Here is a 27,118-nt window from a genome sequence, read left to right as displayed (position 1 = left end):
TTAGCAAGTTCACCTGGGAGCATGAATGCCTACACGTAGGGGTGGTTGGGGAAGCTGTATCATAGAGTTTTTAAAGCTGAAGGGATCTTTGGGATATCTTTGGTCCCATTTGTAGGATAGAAAGTTTAGGCCCAGTGAGGTAAAGTGATTTGCCCAAGATGACACACTATTAAGATGGGCAGTTTCATAGAAAATGAATGCTTGAGGTATTATTCCTGAGGCATTCTACCTTGACGTATTCTACCAAAACCAAAAGATGAATACAAGGATAAATAAATAAAACGGTTTGTGTAACAGTACCTGTAGCATCCTCCCTTTAGAGGTTCGGAGTTCATATTAGTATGTTAAAGATGCCAAGAAGCCCTATGTTAAAGAAATCAGGTAAATTGCTTTAAAGTATTCCCACAAATAACTTGATCATTAAAATACATTTTATGAAATGTTAATGTAAGGTGTTGGGTTCTTTGAAAGAAGTAAATTTGGCTTGTGTTCAGTTTTCATACTTTGGATGTGGGTTAAAGAATTAGGGTTGAGGGGCACCTGGGTGGCTCAGTGGGTTAAAGCCTCTGCCTTCAGCTCAGGTCATGGTCCCAGGGTCCTGGGATCAAGCCCCACATCGGGCTTTCTGCCTGCCAGGGAGCCTGCTTCCTCCTGTCTCTCTCTGCCTGCCTCTCTGCCTACTTGTGATCTCTGTCTGTTAAATAAATAAATAAAAGCTTAAAAAAAAAAAAAAAAGAATCAGGGTTGAACCAGTTTCGAAAGTTCATGGCCATGGCCATTCTGGGACTAGAGGGTAGCCAAGGCAAGAGGGAATGCTAAGGCAGTTACTGCAAATGGAAAAAGATTTTGAGGTGTGAGGGAAGAATTGAGTCCCACCATTGCCCTCATGGGTCAGGGAATTTGGGCAACTCACTTATCCTCCCTCTCTGAGCCTCAGTTTCCTTACGCATACAATTGGTAGAATACTGACCACACAACCATGTGGTAAGGTTTAAATGAGTTAATATCACTAAACTTGCCCCTAGTTATGGCTGAGTAAATGCTATCTTCTGACCCACCTCATTTACATAGAAATTGGCCAATGAGTTGTCCGAATTTGTTGGAAGGCATCAGATGAGTTAATTAGTAATTCAGCTCAAAGTCAAACACTTCTAAATCCAACAAAGATCTCTTCCTTCTAGCTTTCTCTGATCTTCAGAAGGCCAAGAGAAGACTATCTAAAACAAGTCTTAGATACATACTTGCATAAAATCTTTTATGAATATCATCATACGATGCTACTGTTGGCATTTATGAAGTTCAACTATACTAAGTCGTCCATTTTCTCTCCTTTTATTCACTCCTTAAAACTGCTATAGCCTTTTGGAAAAGAATTTTTTAATTCTCTGGAGATAATCTCTTACATGCATGTAGTATTTATAAAATTTCATATATAAGATTTCCAATTTGAGGCATCAAATTCAGCAGCCAATGCAATAGGCTCTATGACTATGACCCGCTGACTATGCATGTGGACATCTTCAAAATTCTTTTGCCAGTTCATCTTCTACCAATTCTTTATTTTCTTTTTTTTACAAACCTACAGGCAAAGATTACAGGTAACCAGAGTGACAGTCCTTGACTCACTGGTTATCCCAAAGGTGAACTGGGAAAACACCAAGATCGCAGCCTAGAAAAGACTGAAAACTAGTCCATTTTAAACTAAGCCTTTGGAAAGCCATATTGAGAATAAGTTTTAAATAAAGTTAAAATAATTAATAATTAAATATATATTTAATGCAATATCTTTACAAATACCAAATATAGAATTAAATATATTTAATAAAATATATTATAAATATATTTCATTTATGAATATCAAATATAGAATTATATATAAATAAATAATGGTTTAAAATTAATTAAGCTAATTATTTACAGTTTAAAAATCTGGAGAATACACTGCACGTCCTTGAGAGAGCTGTAACGCATGGCAACTCAAAAAAACTGATATACTGAGAGGATTTTAGTGGCCTTGGGTCTGGGATGGGATGGGATTTGTTAAATGACAACTTAGCCTATTCCAAAGAAAATAGGAGAGAGGAAGCAGGGCACACGTGAGAGCTCATGCTCCGGACAAGTGGTTATAAAATGCCTACCGAAAGACTTTATGGGAGAGCTTTTCTCCTCCCTCCTCATTTCCTTTCAGGAAGCTCTTCGGTGGGGCACAGCCATTCTAGAGAAAAAACGCAGTTTCAAGAAAACCTTATGAAAGCTGCTGAGTAGTGCTTTCTTGGGCCAAAGGGCATCCGCAGGAACCAAAGGGAGGCTACGCGCACAGGCCCAGGAAAGCATGTGCACGGGGGACACGAGGCAGTCCCCAGCAGGGCACCCCCTGTAAGCCGTGCAGCCCCCATGCACTGATGGGGGCTCTCCCGGCCCCCTCGAGCACCTGCCGGCTTTGGGGGCCTCCATGGAGCTGCGCTGTCCCGCGTGTTGCCATTTCCTGCTGCGACACCCCCCCGCCCCGCAAACAAAAGAATCTTTGCTTCTCAGCCAGTGGACCCTAGAGGCTGCCTCCACTAGAGATCCTTCTTTCACAGCCCAGTACATCGAGACCCTTCCCTTCCTTTAATATCTGATTTATTTACCATTCATGCCATAGACTGTGTCACTTATTCCCTTGCTTTATGTGGGCTTGTTTGGAACACCTTTGAAGATAGAGAAAATATCTTAATAGGTATTCTTTATTAAAAATAATAAAAATGTATTGAGCCCTCCCAGGAACCAAGGCACTGTGTGAGATTTACAAATATCTCATTTACTTTTCACGACTGTCATCGGAGGTAGGTACTAGGCTTCGATGGCGTTTCGCAGAGCTGGTTTAATTCAACAAGCGCTGAACTAGGTACCTGGTCCTGTTCCAGGCATGTCACTTACTCATAACAATCCTAAGAGGTTTGATAAATTATGATGCCTGTTTTACAAAGGAAAGAATGAGGAAGTGTAGACGCAGGAGAAATAGCAGACTAGGTCACGGAGCCTGTGCTGAGCTGTCCGAGGCCGGGACCAGAGGGTGGGATACCAAACTCTGCACACTGAGCATGGGGGCTGACCTCTGGTGCACATCGCTCCCAGAATACACAAGCACCACTTTTTTTTTTTTTAATAGGCTCCATGCTGAGCGTGGAGCCCAATGTGGGGCTTGAACTCAGGACCCGGAAATCAAGACCTGAGCTGAGATCGAGTCGGTGGCTTAACCCACTGAGCCACCCAGGTGGCCAGGTGCCCCTAAGCACTTTTAAATGACCTCATGGGTGCTAATAAGCATATTTTTAAAACAATGGATATTTTCTCATTTCTAACCCTTAAAGCTTAAGCTTCCCAAAGACTATAGTTTATTTTTTTAAATGTTAAAAATTTACAGCATATTAAAAATATTTAAAGCACTTTTTTTTAAAAAGGCTTGCCCATGGCGCACCTGGCTGGGTGGGTAGAGAAGGGGACTCTTAATCTTGGGGCTGTGGGGTTCAAGCCCCACCTTGGGTATAGAGATTACTCAGAAATAAAATCTTAAAATAAATAAAATACAATAAAAGCAGACATGCCCTGTATGAAGTTAAAAATTATTTTGAACCCAAATCCAGTTACTTTTAAGTTTTAATAGGTTCAGAATTTATTCCATAGCAGCCCAACACTCTCTTAGTCACTCAACAAACATTTATAAGGCAGTACTTCGTGTCTGGTGCTGTGTAGCCTCTGCCAACACAGCAGTGAATGAAAAAGCTAAAATCTGAATGATCAAATATCTAAAGTAATTAGTTTTATGTAGGTGTTTAAATGAACACAACCTCTTCAAGCCACTACCACGTGTGTCCCAACTTCTTCACAATCATAGAATAGTGAATAGTTGGGCACCAGAGTTAACGAGTCTAAACATGGAAAAGGGTGAATAAATGGGACAAGTAGAAAATATGTCTCCCTCACAGGATTAAAATATCTTTGAATACATTAGCTAATTGAAAAAATACATCCCCTCTGTTTCAATTTTCCTACTTTCATGCGGCATATACAACTATTCCTTGTTCACTGAATACGCAGAATGCAAATGAGATAAACAGGAAATAAAGGCAGGAGAACTTCCAAATTAGACTGAGGGAAGAAGCCACTCGGAATTCTTAGGAGGGGCTGATAGGGTACAGAGCGTTGAAAAGTAGTTTGAGGCGTGTTTACTTCGAAGAGACAGGTGAACCGAGAATTGATCGGCTAAAATGAGTATAATTTTGAGGACCAGGTGGGGGAAAAATGTCATATGGAAGGCCCAGTAGCAAGTTGGAGATGGATTCTATTGGCCAGTGGCTGCTTGGAGCATGATTTGATTCTTAGGGGTATACAGACAGCAAACTCCTCTAAGAAACGTCCCTTTCCTTTGGGTTAGAAATGTAAAGGGTTTGTACCCAGTCTTGGAGTCATGGTGCAAAGTCATCTTGGAGACCGCACGTATGACCTCCTGGGTGTCATCGTTACTTCTCCGGCCACCTGCCCAAGGGACCTGCAGTTCCTCCAAAATGATCAGAATGCTGCCTTTCTACCTCCCACGCTTCCCAGATTCTCCACTGAGGTCCTAAAAATGTCCAAAACTGCGACAGATCTGAGCAGGTAGGGCTGCCGGCAGCAGTGCGGGGACACTCTACGGACACAAGGGGTGTGCGGAGCAGACCCGCGAGGCCTACCTAGCCGCATGTTGTTTCCACACAGGCCCAGACCGCCTCCCAAGTGACTGTGCAGAGTAAACGGGGTTTCTGAAAAAGTCATTAAAATGCTGGAAAAAGTAACAAACTTTCCTTTGAAAATATTTAAGAGGACAGAAAACAATGCCACTCTGAGACGGTTTCTAGTAAAGATTGCCTAAACTGAGAAACCACCAGCAAACTATTGCTTAAACTGAATTTCTATGCAAAACCTTTCAGAATATTTTAAGATCAGAGCACTACGCCGAGGGGAACAGCAAAGAGTTTAGAAGGAGTAAATTCCTTCTAAAATAGCCTGAAGCTGGAGCAGGAGAGAATTGCTCTGACCCCCTATTAATATTCCTTCCTAAATTAGATTTTGGTCTCAAGACCATTTATCTAATGCCCTGAAGGGGACAGCTTCCCTGTCACCACTAGATCACAGACACCAAATACATGTACCTGTAGTGCATATTCAGACTGAGGGGACCAGCTGTCCTTGTACCGGGGGCTGGGGGCGGCAGAATGAGATCTGAAGGCTAAAGTAGCTTTCAGAGATCTAGGAAAGACCTGAAGGAGGGTAGAGGAAAGAACGAAAACGGATATTAATGCCTAAGGATAATCAAGTGGCTCCCTGTCCCCTTCAGGCTGTTAGAATCAGCAGCTTCGTTTGATCACTTGGTACTAATAAACTTCAGAAATGTCAGTTATCTTTTGGAAAACTTGAAGAGTAATTGCCTTCTCTTATGAAATCCACCCTTGTGGTGCATAATGAATGAAGACATGTCCAAGATTCCTGATATACTTGGTGAATGGGAGGGCAAGCTGGCCGCTCTATCACCCCCACTGAGCCCCATCAGTGCCCTGATGAGACTGGCTAAGCAGCTGCTCTCACTGCTCCTTTCTCTCCAGTATGTCTTTAAGGTAAGGGGTGGGGGATCCATGTACCCAGACCAAGAACCCCCAAGCTTCACACGTGGCTATCCCAGTAGTTCCCCTCTCTGCCAGAATCTTCCAACAAATTCTCAAGGCTTAGTTGTGCCCCCAACAATATAAGCATAGGGGACCTTCCGAACACATTGCAGAACCAAGACCCTGTTCCTTTCTAAGGATAAACATCCACTTAGAAGGTGAGGAGAAAGGAGCAGAGTTGAGGAAAGAGTGCAGTGAAGTAATAGCAGGGAAAACATTTCCTTGGTTGGCACTGCCAGAATTCAGAGCTACAAGCCCAACCCCAGATGAAAGAGGAACCCTGACTTTGACCATGGCCTCGACAAGGTGGAGAAATGGAGTATGTCACTTTACGGACTTCTGCAATTACTTGTCAATGTTGGGCAGGTTCAGTGAGACTGACAAGCACAGCTATAGAGCTCTCTGGTTCACACCCAGAAAAGTGAAGTGACCTGTGGGTAGATTCCCATTTTGTAATGAAAATCACTAGAAGTTATTTATGGAGAATCAGTCCTGACACCCCAACCTATTTCTGCACTGAGATAACGTCCAGCTTATTTAGGTATTGTATGTTCTTAAGATGTAGCTAATCCTCTCCTAATGCTTTGCCCAAAGAAAATTTCTTGGATGTGCTTTCCACCAGCCCAGAAAAGCCTCCAAGCATATACCGTTTGTGAGCTACAGTAAGACCCCACGGGGGGAATCAGACGCACTAAGTTTGCATAAGCCCATGCATATAAATGGCGGGGCTGGTGGTTCAAGTTTGGTTTTGTGCCTTTTAAAAAGTCCTCTTGATTTTCAAATGAAAAATTTAGACCATAAGAGAGGGAAAAGAACCGGGGAATGTGAGCATCATTTTAGAAAGCGCCTCTCGCCCCCTTTTCTTTATTATGGCAAAATGCACATAACATAAATATCACCACTTAAGCATCAACATGTACAGTTGGGTGACACTAAGTATTAACCATCAGCACTCTCTAGTTTCCGAACTTTTTCATCACCTCAAAGAGAAACCTCATACCCATTAAAGCTTTTGACTGTGAAGGAAGCTAAACTTTTTATTCTTTTGTGACGTCTCAGGACCCACGGAACTGTAGTTTGAGCATGGCCAAGGTCAGCAGCCTGTTTTGCCTGCCATGCATCTAGGGCTTGAGGGACCAATAGCAGAGAAAAAGAAATGGGAAATGAAGAAGAACGAAGAGAAATAGAGACATGTAGGTATATGGTGGGGGAGGAGAGATGGAATTCCCTCCCAGTGGTCACCCCCACAGATCCTAGAGATCTCAGGGCTGCACCTTGTCCAAAGTCACTAACCCCAAAACTAACAGCCACTGTCCGGGCGCTTAAAATGGGAGGCGTCTCCATCCCCAGTCTCCAATTTTCTGCTTACACCAAAGACCGCCTGGCCAAAGAAGGAAAAGCCACACTCTGCCTTAGATAATACTGTGCCTCCATCTCTTAGCAGAACAATTAAATGAGGCTTTTCTACTCCATGTGTCCAGAATTTGCATTGCCTCCTCTTCCCCCCAAGTACAAACTTGAAACAGCTAAACCAGGACCTGCAGTGATAGATGGCAGTGCATCCGGCGACTCCCGATCCAATTAAGGACAACACGCACACAAATAAATGTCTTCACAGATGACCTAGTCAGTGGACTTGGGCATGGCTTGCATGACTGCATCAATGCTGATAAAGTCAAACTGAGAAAGTCCATTCCTCCCCACCCCGTGTTCAAGGGCTTCACTTTTGCATTATCTCTGGCTAGTAAGCAGCCTGAAGCAATTAGGTTACATGTTAGTTTAAGGAGTTATCTCATTCAACCCAGTCCTAAAATAAAGCAAACCAAACATATATCGTGCACCCCAACACACACGTGTGTACACACACACACATACACGCACTCTATAGGGGGCCAGTCTTCTGATGGGATGGATTTTGGTTTTGCCTTAATCCAAAATTATAAAATTTTAAATTATAAAATTATAAAATATTATAAATAATAATTATAATTAGAAAATTTAATTATAAATTGTTGTGAAGTACAACTTTTCTCCAAAAATATTTCATCATTGTATGGCCAAATATAATGAAATTTTGCAAATGTCTAAGTATTTGGAGATGTATATATCTTTTAAACTTTTATTCAGTGGCTCTTTGCTGATGGTCCAAAGGCCCATCATTTCATTTCTTAAACTACCCTTTTTTAAAATTAAATGACACATGAATACATTTTTGTTGTAAAAGATCACACAGTTCAGAAATAGCATAAGCTAAAAAAATTTCCTTCTGGAGAATTAACGTAGGCCAACTGTTTGATTTGTATTTTGTCAACAATTTTATCATTTTTTTTTACCTAGATATGTGCAGATATACAAGTTGGGGCACACATAGATGTGGGGCAAATAATAAATGGGATTCAGTCATTCATTCATTCAATAGTTATTCACTGAAAGCTAGTTCCATACCAGGAATATAGGAGGTGCTTGGAACCAGACAGGACCTTGAATCTACACTCTAATGGAAAAGCACAGGTAATAAATTTAACAAACAGAACTATACACACATTGCCTACCATCAGATAGTAGTAACTGCTATGATGGACAAAACAATGTCATAGATCATAGTAAGGGACCAGAAGAGGGGTCACATAGAACAGGCAGCCTCTCTAAGATAAATATGAGTTGAGATCATGTTATGTGTTTTGTTTTAGGACTTGCTTTGATCACAGTGTACCTTGGAGCTCTTTCTATGTCAGTGCATAACATTCTGCCTCGTTCTTTTTAGCCTCCATATACTATCATGTGGTATGCATGCTCATAATTTATTCTTCTGCTGATGGAAAAACACATTCTTGACTTTAACCTCTATGCAATGCAGTACTAATACTAGACCGGTTGTAAAAACACCTCTTCGCTAGACACAGAAAGGCCACTTCGGATGGATGGCTATGGTCCACATAATACGTGCATCCAGCCTCATGGAGCAACTACCACAAATCTGAACGGAGACAAGAATCTATGCAGCAGGAATGAGTGCATGTGTGTGTGCACGCACGTGTGTGTGTTTACAATGTATAGATTCGAACCATGAAACTTTAGCTATCGACTATGTATAACTATAGACTTAGCACCGCTGGACACGTTTTTTTAAGTGCCTGAATCATCTTGAAATACTTCATTAGAACAAAGGCAAAGTTCACAGTGAAAGGGCACAAGAATGCTTTTCATTCTTAAATGTTTAGAAATACATGTGTGTTTGGCACAGTTTCAAGGTGCTGACTTCAACTACAACCCCTTCAAGTCAGCCAGGTTTACAATTTCTTGACAGCTTTTGGAAACCATTCTGTTCTCATAACCCAGTTTTGTAAGTCAGCCTTGTGAAGCAATAGATATTGTCCCAAATGAAAAGACCTTTGTTTATGGCTTTTCCCTTATTTGGTGGTTCCATGAAGAGGAATATTATACAGCATTTTCCACCACTGGTCTCAATCTTATTATTACTTTTTTTAGAAGGAAGGTGGAGGCAGGAAAGGCAGAGGGAGAGATAGAATCCCAAGCAGGATCCACACCCAGTGCGGAGCCTGACACCAGCTCCATTTTACAACCCCGAGATCATGACCTGAGCCAAAATCAAGAGTCAGACGATCAACCAACTAAGCAACCCACGCGCCCATCCATCCTATTTTTTTCTAAGAGCTCCTCTTCTCTCTTTTTCATGGCTGAAGAGCCAACAGTCTCACAAGGGATCCCATTTCCCATCAGGTCTCCTTTAGGCCATGTGTTTTAAACATCTCCTAATTCTCTTCCAACATAACACGTTATTATAAGGCTGCTTTTCACTATGTCTCAAATTATTCCACCGCTCGCCAACTTTTATTTTCTTTCGTGTGCAAGTGCTTTGCCACGTGGCTTGACCTTAGGGTAAAATTCTCAGCAGAGAAAGCAGCAGCCCAATGGCAATCCTTTGGAAACACTGGAATCATTTGCATTTTTAGGGCCATTGAATGAGTCCACCATTGCTTACTCCCCAAATTTGTCAGTCTTCGTAGCTTACCAAACTTGGATGTCTCTTCCCCGTAGTTGTCCAAACCTCTGAAGTTTGACTGGATAAACACAGTCTCCTCTGTGTTCTTTGTGGAATGTTAATCAGACATCCAGTTTCTAGTTTTCTTGGGTTGCATTAGTCATCTTGAATCTATATTTGGCTCTTCTGGTCCCTTGTTCAGATACAGCTCTTAGCTTATCAATTCCTTTAAGAGGTATCAATCTGCAGGTACAATTTACCATGTACCTACAACTATAAACATCATCATCCTCATGGCTTCTGTTTATCAAAAAGATATCATGTGCCAACTTTAAAGAATTTATCATTTCATTGTTATTCTCATAATAAAATTTACTTTTATTAAACCTAACAGCTATTAACTACCTAGTCCATGAGCCAGAGAGAAAATGAAAATGAGCAAAACTTAGCCCTTACTCTTGGAAAACTTAAACATAATAGATACAAGTCAGTTTGTAAGTATGTAATATGAATGGTATAAAATTCCATGAGCTACAAATTGTTGCCTCCAGTTGGAGTGATCAGGGGAGCTTCATGGAGGAGGTGTCATCTGAATTGGAATCTGATGGTTGAAGAAGAGTTTTGATGCTGACAATTAATTTGGCCAAATTGCATGGATATGTTCTTTAAGTCAAGAGTACAGATGCTTGGCTGAGCCACGAAACAGGAATCCCTGGTCAGATTGGCAGGCCAATTTAGGAAACAACAAGCAGATTTTTGTGGAAGGAACAGGAAGAAAACACATGGTGTGCATTAATTTAGTCAAACAGCTCAATTTAAAGATCAACAGATTTATTTACTCAGTGGTAAATTGGATTAAAGTTCTGTTTCATGCCCTTCTCTGGACAATGTGGTATTTATGTATAAAATGCCAAGACTGTCTTTCACCTTATGGTATCATGAGAAGAAATAAAATTGTGAAAATCCCTTGAAAAGACTAAAAACTGAAGGAGGTGTTCGTATGTGGAAAATGTAGACTGCACCCCATGGATAAATATGTAGACCAATGTTGTCACAAACTCTGATCTAAAACCCCCACCAGCAGCCAACACGATAGATGCTTCAAGTTCTTACACTGGTACTGTCACCAGATTTCCTTGAAGTACAAGTTCCTACAAAAATAACTCCACATCAAATTTTACTTGAGCCTTTGAGGCTAATGGTTTAACACAGACCCATGAAACTACCTAAGTCTGCATCTCTAAGCTCAAGGACCCAAACAAATCTCTTGAATCTTAAGATCATAAAATTAACTGACATAGAACTTGACAGACTGGGGAGAGCTGGGTATGTAGGGCGTCAACGTGAGCTACCATCCTACTCAGCTTCGGATAGCTAATGCTACAGAGCTCCCTCCTTTCTTCACCCCTTAAATTCCATTTTCCATGGTCTTGGTTTCTTTGGCCATTTCCTCTGTTGCCAAGCGTCTGCTGTCTGCTGGCACAGTGCTAGACACTGGGGCTCAGTAATGAAAAGACAGTGGAGCATGCAAGTGAGAAAGTCAGCAAATTCACTACAAAATGTTAAGTGTTGGAGTAGAGGCAGGCATGAGGTGATGCAAGAATAACAAAGAAGGGGCACAAGAACGTCAGATGCTTTCCAGAACATCCACATTTGCCTTGACCTGAATATTAGGAAGTGAATGCTAGGCTAAGTGACAGGTCAAGAGAGTCACAGGCAAAGTCATGGAGGCTTGTCATGAACCGTCAATAGACAAGGATGCCTCCCACCAAAGATGCCCTTAGGGATGCAGCAGCGCAGAAACTGGAGAAAAAATAGGCAGGGGCCAGATCATGGAGGTCTTTTCTTCACAAAATAAAATAGAGTCATCCATGTACATCTTCTAAGTCAAAGTTATATCTACTCTACCCAGCACACATGCTTCCGTTGGCCCTCACAGCAAATTTACGTAGGTTGATTTGGTTGCCAACATTTGGAAATCATAAGCTTTAACATGAAAAATCCAGATTTCTGTCGATGGAACTAGAGAATATTATGCTAAATGAAATAAGTCGATCAGAGAAAGACAATTATGATCTCACTCACATGTGGAATTTAAGAAACAGAACAGAGGATCATAGGGGAAGAGAGGGAAAAAATGAAATAGGACGAAATCAGAGAGGGAGACAAACCATAATGGACTCTTAATTGTAGGAAACAAACTGAGGGATGCTGGAGGGGAAGAAGGTGAGGGGATGGGGTAACTGGGTGACAGGCATTAAGGAGGGCACATGATGGAATCAGCACTGGGTGTTATAGGCAATTGATGAATCACTGACCTCTACCTCTGAAACTAATAATATGTTATATGTTAATTAATTGAATTTAAATTTTTAAAACACTCAGAAGATGGGGCACCTGGGTGACTCAGTCGGTTAAGCATCCAACTCTTGCTCTCAGCTCAGGTCTCAATCTCAGGGTAATGAGTTCAAGACATGTGTTGGGCTCCACGGTGGGCATGGAGCCCACATTAAAAACAAAACAAAATGAAACCAAAGAAAAAGCTACAACCCTCAGAAGACAGCACTGGACTCAAATTCCCCGATTCCAGTTGGTTGGAGCTAAGTTAATGCTTCCACATTTAGATAGGAGACAGGCTTTCTGCACTCCACAGACACAGTCCCCCCCCCATGATCTCATCCCCAACTCATTTATGTTATGTGCTCAGCCCCTGAAGACATCGACACTTGCAAATCCTGCTCTGTGCCCTGTTGATCCAATCTCATACAACTTCTTTCAATAAAGGGAAATCATGTTTTAACAGAAATTGTTATGTTTTTAGTGGTTGAAAATTACTTAGGGGATCCCTCTAGAAGCAAGCAGATCTACAATTAAATGGTCTCATCTCAACAACACGAAGTAGAGCACCATGTTTCTAAGTGAGTTCTACTTGTTAGTTTTAATGATTAACACCTACAGGGAAACAAAATTCATTTAGGGTGACTCTTCAAAGAACCCAATACCATTTTGCATAACAACAAAATTATAACCTATCTAGGAATAAGTATAACTGAAAAGATATTTAAAGAGAAAATCATAAAGCTATCAAATGACATAAAATAATGCCAAAATAACTCAAAGATATTTGATATTCTTGGAAGGGAATATTTTATTTTTTTAGATTTTAGATTTTAGATTTTATTTTATTTTTTATATCTTTTATTTTTTAAAAGATTTTATTTATTTATTTGAAAAAGAGAGAGTGTGAACGAGTTTGGGGAGAGGCAGAGGGAGGAGAGAGAATCTCGAGCAGACTCTTCACTTAGTGTAGAACCCAACAGGGGCCTCGATCTCACAACCCTGAGATTATGACCTGAGCCAAAATCAAGAATCAGCTGCTTAACTGACTGAGCCGCCCAGGTGTCCAGGGAATAATTATTAGTGGAACAATTTTTGAGCCATTTTTGCTCATTTTGCAGGTCAAAAATACTGGCAATTTTATTTGTTTCAACCTAAAAATAAATATGACAATTTCCCCCAAATTAGTACATAAATTCAATAACATTCCTATCTATATCCCAACAGTGCTTCTCACAGAATTTGACAAGCTAAACCTGAAATCCTTATGGACATATACAGGGCCAAGACAATTCTGAAGAAGAAGGGGTCATACCAGATCAAATATGACGAAGCATTGTTAAGCAATCATAACTTGTGGGGGATAATAGGTTACTGGAAATAGATAGGGAACCTAAAAACAGAACCACAAGTATATGGGAACATAGTATCTGATAGAACTGACAGCATAACTCAGTGGGAGAAGAACAGATTATTCAGTAAATGATGCTGGAATAACTGGCTATTTATAGGGTAAAAATTAGATTTTTTTTTTTTTAATTTTTTAAGCTTTTATTTATTTGACAGACAGAGAGGCAGAGTAGGCAGAGAGGCAGGCCAAGAGAGAAGAGGGGAAGCAGGCTCCCTGCTAAGCAGAGAGCCCGATGCGGGGCTCAATCCCAGGACCCTGGGATCATGACCCGAGCTGAAGGCAGAGGCTTTAACCCATTGAGCCACCCAGGCGCCCCTAAAAATTAGATTTTTAACTCACGCCTCACATACCCCTCCCTAAAAGAAAATCCAGATGGATTAAAGACCTAAATGGAAAAAAACAGTCTCTAAATAAATCTTTTTAAGATATATATTTTTTTAATTTTTAAAAGAAAGTATATAATCAGAGTAGGAAACCATCTTTTTAAAGCAAGCAACAGGTGCGCCTAGGTGGCTCACTCATTTGAGAAGCTGATGTGATTTCAGCTCAGGTCATGATCTCAGGGTCCTAGGTTCGAGCCCCACATTGGGCTTCGCACTCAGCTGAACTCTGCTGGTGGATTCTCTCTCTGCCTCTGCCCCTTCCCCTGCTCATTCTCATTCTCTCTCTCAAATAAATAAATAAATCTTAAAAAAAAAAATTAGCAAAAAGCACAAAGGATAATGGAAAACATGAATAAATTTGACTACATTAGAATTTTAAGAGCATTTGTATTGACAATTCACCATAAACATTTAAAAGACTATTTATAGGGGCACCTGGGTGGCTCAGTGGGTTAAAGCCTCTGCCTTCAGCTCAGGTCATGATCCCAGCGTCCTGGGATCGAGCCCCGCATCAGGCTCTCTGCTCAGCAGGGAGCCTGCTTCCCCCTCTCTCTTTCTCTGCCTGCATCTCCGCCTACTTGTGATCTCTGCCTGTCAAATAAATAAAATCTTTAAAAAAAAAAAAAGACTATTTATAGAATAGGGGAGGAGTTGCAGCATATTTAACTAACAAAGGATTGTTATCCAAAGTATATAGAGAACCCAGGATCATCAAGGAAGAGACAAATAGGTTAATAGAAAAATGGGCAGACAACATGAAGAGGTAATTCACAGGAAAAGCAGTCTGAATGGCCAATAAAATTGGAAAAAGATGTTCCATCTAACTAGTAATCAGAGAAACATCTGTTAAACTCACAGAAAGATGCCATCTTACACCCACCATGTTGCCATCAATTACAATATTTGTAGTATCAGGTATTGGGAAGTATATGGGGGAAGGGGAGCTCTTCCTCAGTGCTGGTGAAAGTATAAATCAGTATATTTTGGAAGACAATTTTGTAATCCTATGCCTAGAGCTGAAATCCGTGTACTGTATATAACCCAGCACAGGGAGATCTTTGCAGAATCTTGTATACATAGCTGCGTCAGATGTGCATTGCAGCTTTCTTTGTAACAATAAGAGTGAAAGCTAGCTTATAGTAGAGAAGTAGACCTTTTTATACCATGAAGTGGGTTTTTGTTTTTTTTTTTTTTAAGATTTTATTTATCTGACAGAGAGAAACACAGCGAGAGAGGGAACACCAGCAGGGGGAGTGGGAGAGGGAGAAGCAGTCTTCCTGCTGAGCAGGGAACCCAGGACCCTAGAACCATGACCTGAGCCAAGACAGACACTCAATGACTAAGCCACCCAGGTGCCCCACCATGAGTTCTTTTTTTTTTTTAAAGATTTTATTTGTTTATTTGTCAGAGAGAGAGAAAGGGAGAGAGAGCAAGCACAGGCAGACAGAATGGCAGGCAGAGGCAGAGGGAGAAGCAGGCTCCCTGCTGAGCAAGGAGCCCGATGTGGGACTCGATCCCAGGACGCTGGGATCATGACCTGAGCCGAAGGCAGCTGCTTAACCAACTGAGCCACCCAGGCGTCCCCCATGAGTTCTTTTTAACATGAGTTAAAAATGAACTCCATCGGGGCGCTTGGGTGGCTCAATGGGTTAAAGCCTCTGTCTTTGGCTCAGGTCATGGTCCCAGGGTCCTGGGATCAAGCCCTGCATCAGGCTCTCTCTCTGCTCAGCAGGGAGCCTGCTTCCCTTCCTCTCTCTCTGCCAGCCTCTCTGCCTACTTGTGATCTTTGTCTGTCAAATAAATAAATAAAAATCTGTATAAAAAAATGAACTCCACCTACCTGTATCAACAAGGATACATATTAAAACATCATTGAACAGGAAAAGTTGAAAATAGGTATATACTGTATGGCACCATTTATTTAGAAATTTTAAAGCCACAAAACAATATTATACATTCTACAGAGGTACATATCAGTGTAGCAAAAGCACAAAAACATGCATTAGAATGAGACACACCAACTTCAGGATAGCAGTACCTCTGGGGAGAGAAGGAAAAGGAAGGGGGAAAGTATCTACACATTTTATTCAAATAAAAGAGACAGGGGGTATTAGAGCAAATATGGCTAAATGTTGACATCTGATTTTCTTCATGGTGGATACATGGGTTCTATTTTTCCTACACTTTTAAATGTCTGAAATGAATCACAACGAAAAAGTTAAACTAAGAAGAGCACCCTTTGTAGAAGATGAGCTCCTCAGTAGAACAGCGCCTGTATCATACGTATAAAGTGAGTAGCAACAAGCTAAGGCATTAAAAAGAAATAAGAGCACACAACTTAAAATAAATACGGGCAGATCTGAGGGCTGAGAGGAAGAAAAAGGGTAGTAACTGGCGAATGTCTGAGAGAAGGGAAATGGATAACAAGAACAGACAATGAGCAAGTGCCCAATGAGGGCTCTGAGTGTCCTCCTGATGGTGATGCATTGACCTCTGTGCCACTGGTCAGAGTGTAGTGTGAGGGCAAGTCGGGAAGAAGGGTGTTGCTGGTTGGCCCGGGACACCCTATGACCCCGCCTCCTCCTCCACGTGAAGGAGAGAGGACACTGAGCCAGGTGACGTTAGTGCATGGCATCCTTGAAACGATCTGCTCACCCTCACAACTACAGCCCTGTCTCCTTGGGTAAATCCCAGGCCCTGGGCTTTATTTATTTGTTGTATCAACCTTAAACCAGGATTGGAGTGATAGAAAGTTGGCTGAGGGCCAGGTCTACTGCAACGAAGACAGTGGTGAGTAGCAGGATAGCTACTACTAGGAACGATCACTGCCCTTGGCCACCCACTTTCCAGCCAGCTTTTACTTTTTGCAGTTGCCATGTATGCCATATCTTGCACTTTCCAGAGCTTTCTTTGAAATTATCTCAATTGATCCTCATAGCAATCCCATAAAATAGACAAAGCAGGTACTATTCTCAATTTACAGATGGGGAAACAGACCCGAAGACATTAAATGATTTAATCAAGTTTACAGGGGAGAGTCTCATGTTTCACCCCGTTACCTGGACTTAGAATATCAGAATCACCTTGCATCCATCTCTGTCCATTCTGCATTGAGTAGGGCAGCACTTCCTGTAGATTGTTTCTACAAAGCGTCCATTTGCATTTTTTCCTCTCCACTTCCTTTCCCACCATCCAGATTTGGATCCTCAGCATTCCTTGCCTGAATTACAGCTAGTGACCTGGACTTCCAGATGCCTCTTTTCCCTCATTCCAGTCTACCCTGCATTCTCATTCTAGACTAAACTTCCTTAGACATTGCTTTCATTATGTCATTTCCCTGCTCAAAAATTTTTGTGAGCCCTTCTTTTCCTTCTGCCCTGAATAGAGACTCCTCAGCTAGGATTTCAAACCTCTCCTTAATCTGAACTCACCTTTTCCAGTCAACCACTCCAAATGCATGCTTTGTAAGTAAAAATGGCTGACAAGTCATCTATCAAATCAGCAGAGGTTTGTGTTTTCTATTTTTTTAGATGATCCCATAAAATAGTGTCTCAGCCTTGCCGGTAGACATGTTCACGGATATAATCCTTTTGGAAGGCATGTGGTTATAAGAATCAAGAGCTTTTGACCTAATAAATCCGCTTCTGGAAATCTCTTCTAAGGAAGTAATCTGAAATACAGAAAAATCTTTATGCTGAAAGATGTTAATTACACTGTGACTTAGAGTTATGAGCAGTTAGGTACAACCCTCCTATGGCCTTCTTCTGTGCTTAGAATAAAACCGCAAATCCTTACCATGGCCTGTGGTCATACGTGATCAAGCCAGCCAGTTCTCCTCTCTCCTGCTTGCTAACCAAAGTCGACATGGTCTTTTTACTGTCCCTTAAACAAGTCCATTCCTGCCCCAGGGACTTTATAGTCGCTACTCCCTATGCCTTCAATGCCCTTTCAGATCTTCAAATAGTTCATTCTTCCCCATCTTTGAGGTCTCTACTCTGATGTCACCTTTTCAGAGAACATTCCCTAAGCACCCTCCATGCCCTGTGATCCCCTTACCCTGGTTTCGTTTCTTCACGGGTTTTGTTCCTTGAAATTACTTATTTATAATTCTCCCAAACTAGAATTTAAGCCCTTTGTAGGCAAGCATTCATTTGACTTCTTTATTATTCTATCACCAGTTCTAGAATAGTGGCTAGTAAATGGTAGGAGCTCAAAAATATCATATGAATGAACAAAATGTGTTAAAAAGTCCATTTTAGAAAGAATAAAGGGAAAATAGCTGGGAGAAAAAACTGTAGGTTTGTTTTAAATGTTCTTTATGCTTTCCAGAACAAGAATTCAATGCCCATTCATGTCAGTGGCAGGGCTGTTCTCTTGCTTGCCCTTCTCCCTGCACCTCTGATAATCCTTGGAACCTCAGCTCAAGGCCCACCTCCTGTATGATGCCTTCCTGAGTTTTCCTATTCCTTACAGATCTCCTTCCCATCCCAGGCTTTGCATTTAATTGGGTATGCCATGCTACATTTATTAACTCTCATTCACGAAACACTTTCTGTTTGCTGGTGTGTGTGCGTGTGTGTGCATGAAACACACACACACACACAGAATATGTATGTATGTGTGTTTGGTAGGAATTCATTGTCCCTCCTTTCAGATAATGGGGTCTTAGCCTTCCCCCTCCCCTAAAGTCTAACATAGACTACTATCAGAGTCAATACTCGATAAATATTTGGTGGTAGTCCTTGGTGTTGAGGCTACTGGGTCTTCAAGCTGGGCTCTGAAAATTTTTGGTGCTCCTTCTATTACATGATGCTCAGTAGTAACCCTTTAGCTCAAATTTACAGAGCACTTAACCCTGTGTCCTGTGCTAGCCATTTGTGTTCCTGTATACCTGGCAGGACTTGCTTGCATTTTCATCTTAAGGTTGGAGAAACTGAAACAGAAAGGTGAAGTAGTGCGCCTAGAGAGACAAAGCTGGAAGGGCTGACCTGGACTAAAACACCGCCTGAGCTCTTCCCCTCTCCAGCCAGTGAAGCAGGACTTCCTTTGGCCCCGAGTCCACAGATGTGTGTCCGTGCAGCTGTGGGCTCTCGGTCAAGCTACTTAACCTCCCCAGATCTGTTTCCACGTTTGTAAAACGGAGACCCTATGACCTGAAGGGGCGGTTGTCAATGTCAAGATTCGAAGTGTCCGTAGCAGGCTCACACGCAGCAGGCTGCGAGTCGATGGTGTCATCGTTAGGCACGCTGCCTCCTTGACATCTGCTCCCGAAAGCAGAGTCTGGCAGCCCCATCTCATTGCCCTCCACACAGTGAAGGGCCTGGGTCCTGTCTGCATCTCCAGAGCTGGGGTCTGAGCTCGGCTGCGCGCACCAAGAGAAAACAAATAAGCAGCCCAGCCCAAGGTTACCTAGAGCTCGGATTTCCTCGTCTGAACGCATAATTATAGGAAGAGGGTTGGATTACAGAAGTAGCTGTTTTTGTGTGTCACCCAGGCCCACTAATGTAAACATCTCTCACCCCGCAGGAATTATTTTAGGACCAGGAAGCAGCACGCTGTTTATTGAAAGAGTCACAGAAGAGGATGAAGGGGTCTATCACTGCAAAGCCACCAACCAGAAGGGGTCCGTGGAAAGTTCCGCGTACCTCACTGTTCAAGGTAAACAGCTGTTGCAGAAAGCAACAAGAAACAGATCAGACGTCTATTTCCCTGTTTAACTTTCCACCTCCCGGTCTCCCGCTGCCTCCAGCCTGTTCCTTTCTCTGACCTCCTCGCCCCCTCCCCTGCGGCTCTGGGAAGTGACCCTCTGAGGGGAGAGGGGCAGGCAAGGCCTAAGGGGAAGACACTGGTGGGGCCACCCACCAACCCCCCCAGGGCCATCATTTGAACCCCATCCCTGCAGGGAAGTAGTTCCCGGAACAGACCATGCCACTGACCCACAGGGAACGACCGCAGTGGCCACGCTTGTGACAAAGAAATCCAGGAAGGCAGAGGGGTGTAGAGAGAGGGGAACACCCACACTTTGGAAACTTGTTCGTTCTTTTTCCTTTTCCAGTTCCCAAGAGTTAGACATATGCTGCTCTCCTGAATGTTTTCACAAACTGTTTTTTTTTTTTTTTAAACACAGAGCAGGCTGCAAAATATCATCAGGGAGAAGCCACACATAAAAAACAGACCACATTTGAGAAAACTATTCCAAGTGCTTCCTCTTTATAGACCTCAGACAGTTTGTTGAACAGCAACATCCAAAGCAAATCCGAGCCAGCGCTGTGGCCCTGGGGCTCCCACTTGGAAAGTAGTTCAGACCTCAATTTCGGTCCTCAGGTGCCAGGAATCATCGAAACCTCCCATGTAGAGTATCATAAAATATCAAATTGGCACCTCTTGAAATGTAAAGAGCTATGGCACGTTGAGGTTTTACATAAAAAGACACAATTTGTTCGGTAGCCTGTTTCCAAGGACTCCCCGGGAGACAACAGAATGCGCAAGTATGTGTTCCTGGCGGAGAAACGACATAGAAATCAGTTCTTCCGCCCTGGAAACTTGCACTGCTCGAAGAGTCTGACTCTGAGACTCCAGATTCCTTCAACACAGAGCATCAACCCCATTCTTTGCCAGGGAGACGATTTTAGAGAGCCTACTGAAAAATCTAAAAACTGTACTTCCACAAATGTATCCTTTCAGAGAAAGTCGAGGGTAGCATTCCCCCAGTATTTAGAGTGATGGTCCTGTTTCTCTCCCAAAAGGTCCTATCTCTAAGAATTCTTTCAACTGGTCTGCTTACACACGGACAAAACAGTTAGTCATGGAAAAAACAATTATGAACATCTCTCTTTAACACCTCCTTCTTCAAAGGATTGTTGGTTTACCTTCTAACAAGGACTCTAGATGTGGCCCTCGGGGAGTCACTGAATCAGGCCAGGGCGGTTGCAGATCTGAGAGAAGAGCAAGGAGGTTCCGGATCCTCAGTTCAGAAGGCATATTTCCCCCATATCCCCCAGAAGACACACAGAGCAGTTAGGAACCCCCAGACAGGAATGAGATGACTGATCTAAACCCGACAGCCAGGAAATGGCAGACATGCCTGAGAACTGGGTTCTTCAGACCCACTCCAGCCCCCATACCTGCCTTCCTTGTGGTCCATCCCCACGACCCTCATTCTTCTCTACCAGGGCATATGGGGCTGTGTCTGACCCAGCGACTAGGCAGCTTGGGACAGCTTGAGAGAAGCCCTTGCTTGAAGCAGGGATATTTCTGCAAGTTTGCAGCTCTCCACAAAGACTTTACTTCCTTTCCCTTCACCTTTTCTGCCAGACTAGTCTGGGGTTCTCAGAAGCCAACTTGCTTCATGGCTTCTGCCCACAATCATGACCACCACCATCCTTTTATTTGCTCTAAGTCTAGCCTCCGGGAGTAGTCTCTCCTGCTGGGCTGTGTTTGCTGTCCAGGAGCAGAGCAGGACCCCCAGGCTGGACCAGACCCAGCGTGCTGGCCATCAGACCGCCTGACTCACCACTAACCCTCCTCCCGCCATGGCCAGTTTAGCAGTGGTCCTCCAGTCTGAACAGTGGACTCAGATACTCGTTCTCCTGCCTGCCCTCCCACAGCATGACTTTTGGATCATCAGTCAGTACTTATTTTATCCTGCTTTTTATTATTCTTTGGGGATTGACATGCCTCTCTTCCCGACTGACTTGTAGATGTTTTGAGACAGAACTGTGTCTCAACTGTCTTTGAATCCCTTAGCCGTGCCACACACTTAGCAAGAGGCTACTTATTTAGTACCTTACTGTGCAGACACTGCTAGACAACTGGTATACCTAATCCCGTGAACTTGACAAGAATCCAAAGAAGTAACTAGTATTATCTTCAGTCTACAGATGGGAAAATGGACTCCAGAAGGGTTAAATGATTTACCTAAAGTCATACAACGAAGTCAGCGGGAAGGCTGGCCACAGTCCATGTCCTGTAACCTGTGGAGGGTCCACTCTTCCTCCATCCATCCCACTCCCTGAGGTGCCGTAGGAACTTGTCCTTGAGGCCTTAGTGTAAATTTGAGCCTGCAGACTTTTTCAGTTATCCTGTCATTTGGTTTTCTCTCTACCTGGTTCTTATTTCCTACAGTGATTCCTTTTCCCACTAAATGCTTTTCTGAAGCCAGACAGCATGAAGAATTTGGCCGCCACTGATCATTTCTACACGTTTCCATCAACCTGTGTCATTTGTTTCTGAGGAAAGGGGAGACCATTCTCACCTCAGTTGCCCATGTCAGCTGCCACTACGGACATCCTGACCCTGTCATCTCCTGACATCATCTCTCATCCTCCCGAACAGCCCACCTACTTCTCTCTCCTCCCACCCTCTTTCAGTTCTAGAGTGATTTTTTAAATGACTAATCTTATGACTCATTACTTCCCTGTTTCAAATTGGCAGTGGTTGTGGATCGCCTCTCATCCTCATCCAGGCACACAAGGTCCTCCCTGGGCTCCTCCTGCGGCCTTGTGGCTTATCCCTCCCTTCATCCCTGAGCTCCCCAGCTGTGCAACTGCTCATGACCCCCTGAATGCACGCTGCCTCTCCTCTCATTTTCTGCCTACACACAGCACCTTCCTTTGGTCTCCACGGCCTTCCTTCTTCCCACCTCGTTCTCCCCTTGGACAACCCTAGTCATCCTGACAACTCATCTTTGCTTGCTTCAGGTGTAGAGGAAAGGACCTCCTGCCTTCCCATCACTGTCCCCTCCATACTCCCAGAGTACTTGACGTGAACGTTTAATGCAATGCTTACCACAGCTTACTCTTCACTCCTCTCTCCCTGAGCATTCAATAAATGTGTTTGCCGGATTGATCTACTTAGAAAACCACTGAATGTCTGAAAAAAGATGCATATTGATAGATTGTCTAGGGCAATAGAGATAAGCTAAATTCAATTTGTTCTTAACTCAACAACTTAGTTATGCACCCGGGACTGTGCAGCATGTGGAACCTCAGTGTGCTTTCAAAACCTGGTTGGAGCAGATTAAGGTGCACATGAAACAATTAGAACCAGATCAGTAAGAATTTTAAACTCCTTAAGGCACCTGGGTGGCTTAGTCAGTTAAGCCCCTGCCTCTTAGTTTGGCTCAGGTCCTAATCTCATGGGTCATGGGATTGAGCCCCATGTCAGGCTCTGTGCTCAGCAGGAGTCTGCTTGGATATTCTCTCCCTCCACCCCTTCCCATGCACCCCCCCCCTTTTACTAAATAAATAAATCTTCAAAAACTCAATTTAAGCTCCTCTTAAGGGTAAAGTAGAAACACTAGTTTATATCAGGCAGACCACCCAGTGCTGCTGACAAGAGCTCAAGGAGTTCAGAGAGACGAGAAAGGCCATGGGGGGCGAGCTGAGGTGTAAAGGAAGCCTCAGAGGCTGCTGAGTTGGCAAGGCAGAGGGGGGCAGTGAACTGCGAGACAACTGTGAGCCTTCTACGTTGATATCTCCCATGGCAACAACAACGTCAAGGTAATTTTAAATATTTCCTCTTGTCTAGCCACTGGCTCTTCTGAGAAACTGGTACTTTTGATTCATGACCTCTTTCCGCTCGTGTGGCAAGAATCTCCAATAGCACTTGGAGAAATGCTATAGCTTGCAACGTGGTTCTTTCTTTTCGACTCGTTATTGTCCTCAACTGCCATGCTTTTTGAGTTCTTCTGTCTGCTTTTTATAGTTTTTCTGCCTTCTTCCTGGCTCACTTTTGTAAGTTTTCCTCCCCTTGCTCTGGCCATGACAGCTGTATCCAACCTCTCTGCTTCAAAATTGTGGATAGCTGAGAAAACAGATTCCCTGATCTGTATTCATCAAACTGCCTGAACTACTGTACCCATTCAGACGTCCATGCAGCCATATCCCAATACGGTCACGATGAAGTAGCACAAGGAAATGAGGATGTTTAGTCTAAAAACTAAGGAGTGATATTGTTTTCCACAAATATTTGAGAAGCTTCAGACGGAGGGGACGTTTCACTCTTTCTCTGACACTCCGGAAGAGATAACCAGAACCAAGGAAGGGAGATGGTGGTGAAATTTCAAGGAGGCAGGTGTCAGCTCCATTTTTGTTTGGGATAAGGAGATTTTTAAAAGTGGATCTTATTAGTTGGATGTGCTATCTTGAATGGATGTATTTGAAGCTCATGGAAGAAAAACTGGGTCCTTAGATGCTCTTCCACTAGCAGGACGTGGCTAGTAATCTTATTAGTAAAATTGGATCCTTGCTCTCTCTGGTGGCTCTCACTCTGGTGGCCATGGAACATTCCCTAGCTTTCGACTTGATTTCCCAATATACACATATAGACCCTTCATGCCGACCTATCTTGTCAGGTTGAGTTTAGGAAACAAAACCAAGCAAATGAGTTGTGTCTGTGGCTATGTTTAACAGATTTAAAGAGGTTCGTGAATTAGCCAGGAAGGAAACTGTCTGCTCTTTTTATTTCCCTTGAAAAAGGATTCTTATACTCATAGATAAAACAATGTGTTATTTTTGTATCTGAAAAGGATGAGTGGACTGTGGAGTCAGAGTGGCTTCTTTAAATAGTCACAGGTCTTGTTTGGTTTGGACTGCACAGGAGCACACGTGGAACTCTCAAAGGGGAAGCTCTAACGTTAAAAACAACAACAGAAAACTGTTCGTAACCAAAATAATTTCTGAAATTGACATAGCGCTCAATAGTCCATGCGACTTAATGGAATGGTGTCAATGAAAGTGTGGCACATTCTCAACCAAGGACTTGAGATAAAGACCAAGGACTTTAAGATGGCAAGTCAGAACCACAATTATATATAAACACATTCTTCTAACAGATTTAGGCCTTGCTATTGAAATACTATTTCAGTAGCCTTTATAATTACACAAGAGAAAATATGACATTAAACCTTCTTTTGGGGATGACTGATGGGTATGGAAATCCTGGAAAACACAGGACTGCCTTAGGGTCCCACAGTCTAAATGCTTGGAGTGGTAGTAGAGGTGACATTTGTAAAATTATGCTGTGACAACTGAACATTAATGCATTTCAGGAAAGGACCCATAGAGCAGGAAACTTACACTGTGTTCCTTCATCAATTCAGAGTGTAAAAAATAGGAAAAGCCCCAAATTGTCTTGGGTATGCAGCCACTCCCTTGTATCCCCCTTGGCCAGGCCAGCTTTTGGGTTTCATTTCTTTCTGATGCTCCTCCAAGCCCAGAGGACCCTCCATATTAGCTCCTCTCTTCCTCAATTCTGCCCCAAATTCACTCCCCTGGCTCTCCTGGCACTGGGAAGGAAGTGATAAACTAATTCACGAATAGATGTTGGTGACTGATGTCACTCTTCTCCTGGGTGTTGGCAACTCAGAAAAGTTCCCAAGGAGAGTCCAGCGCTGCCAATAATGAGGTGAACTTGTTACTCACTAATTTCATGCAGGAGGGCTGGGGGATGGGATATGCATGCCTTTGTACTTCAAGTCTAAACAATGACATAAAGCTGGCCTTGATCAAGAATTCAAAAAATGGTGATGGAATTCAGTTCTAATAGGTTCTAATAGCTTATGCTCACTGAACATGCATTAGTCTACTCAACTTCTGTGACAACCCAATGGGTTTTTTTTTTCCTATGTGCGAGTCAGAATCTAAAGCACAGAAAGATCTAGGACTTTGTTCAGGGTTACAAAGCTAGGAGTGGCAGAGCGGAGAACTGGATCCATGTTGAACCATTCTGCCCTGCTGCCTCTCCACTCTAAGAGAGCAGAGGACCCCCTCTGAAGCCAGGTGCATCACCGCCCCTGAGCTGTGGCCCCTGGGCCAATTATTTACCTTCTTGGTGCTTATCTGCCAAATAGACGTTAATGAAGGTATGCCCACCTTATCGGGTCGTAAGGATTATTAACACATTAAAACCGTATCTGGTCTATAATAGAAACTTTCTAAATATTAGCTAACATTATTGTTTGTTAATATGATAAACCATATGAACTTCAACAAAACTTTCTGTATTTTAGTTTTCCTACACTTAATCTGGGAGTTACCCAAATGGGGTTCCAAACCACGAAGTTCCTCTTTGTCCTAAGGACTTAGGTCAAAGGATTTAGCTTTACCAGCTTTAATCAAAACGTGTCCTAGACCTGATGGTGCATAATAGCAATTTTAAGTATCTTTCCCTAAAATTATTCTTAAAAACTTTCTTCCAACTTAAATGAATACAGTATTTCTCTGTCCTTAAGAGGGGTTCCAAACCAGTATACAAAGATTCCCAAAAGGCTTCAAAAATAGTAGAAGAGGCAATTTGAATATTCCTGTGAGTCTTAGAGAAATTATGTGATAAGGTTAGCTGGATTATTGGTTATTGGATTTTAGATAAAAGGAGATAGCTCTGATTGACTGGTTCATATGGAAGATGAGGTCTAGGTGTATCTGATTCATTTGCTTTTCATCTATATATAAATATTTGTTGAGACTTCCACTGGACCAGTGCTGGAGATGCCAAATGAACACGAAACACACCCATCTGTTGATGTCTTCAGAATTCACTGGACAAGTAGCCCACATAAACTGTTACCTCAAATTAAAATAGTGATCGCACCAGAGAACACCACCTAAGCCAACCCTGGCAGGTATGAGGCAAATTTCTCAGGGAAAACAGTTCTGTAGAAAACAATCGGTACTTGGCCGAAGTCTGAATAGTTTTAGAAAGAAGAGACAAACTGTGATATTTGCAGTAGGTTTGGATGAGAACCAAATTATCTTGTACTTGAAGTCCAAAAACTAATAAGAATTAAAAAAAAAAAAAAAAAGGAAAGGGAGTCCTAGGGTTGGGGGGAAACTTCAAAAGAATCACTCCCCCTGGGGTCACACATTTCTCCTGTGAGCTGAGGTGCTGTTGTTACCTCCACATGTTGAGGAAGATGGGGCACAGGGTCCTTGGTCTAAGACATGGCTGCTTGCTTCCTGCCCTTTCCTGGTGAAACTTGGGCTCATCTCAAGTCAAGGCAGGTCCCAGAGCCAGAGGCCCTTCTTTTGCATGGGGGGTTGTTCCTAACTCCTGGGGAGAACCCCCGGTTCCGTTGCGAGAGCTGAGTTTCTGGCTCTCCTGCTTGTTGATTCGGGCAGTCCGGGGCCACACAGTGCCACGTGTCAGGCTTGGCAGGATGCTGCCGCAACCCAGAGTCCAGCTTGGTGCCTACTGACCCATCACAAAACCTCAGAGCAGGAAAGCCGGTCCCTGCAGTTGCAAGGGCTCTAGAGTAGGCATGTCACCCCTCAGGACTCAGTGCCTCCCCTGGGGGGCATCCGCC

At 42.9% G+C, this 27,118-nt stretch overlaps 1 protein-coding gene across 1 annotated transcript in view; it reads left to right on the top strand.

Annotated features, from left to right (window-relative positions):
* LOC111158583 (fms related tyrosine kinase 1) overlaps positions 1 to 27,118 on the top strand; it is a 173,494-nt gene that overhangs the window by 104,744 nt on the left and 41,632 nt on the right. Inside the window, exon 15 of the mRNA XM_022520705.1 lies at positions 19,342 to 19,473. Coding sequence (XP_022376413.1) covers positions 19,342 to 19,473 — 132 coding nt within the window. The remainder of the gene's footprint in view (positions 1 to 19,341; positions 19,474 to 27,118) is intronic.

This window comes from Enhydra lutris, unplaced genomic scaffold, assembly GCF_002288905.1.
Source record: "Enhydra lutris kenyoni isolate GAN:26980312 unplaced genomic scaffold, ASM228890v2 scaffoldscaffold60, whole genome shotgun sequence".
Lineage (NCBI taxonomy): Eukaryota > Metazoa > Chordata > Mammalia > Carnivora > Mustelidae > Enhydra > Enhydra lutris.
The sequence above is the reverse complement of the archived record's forward strand: the minus strand, read 5'-3'. Positions and strand labels throughout refer to the sequence as shown.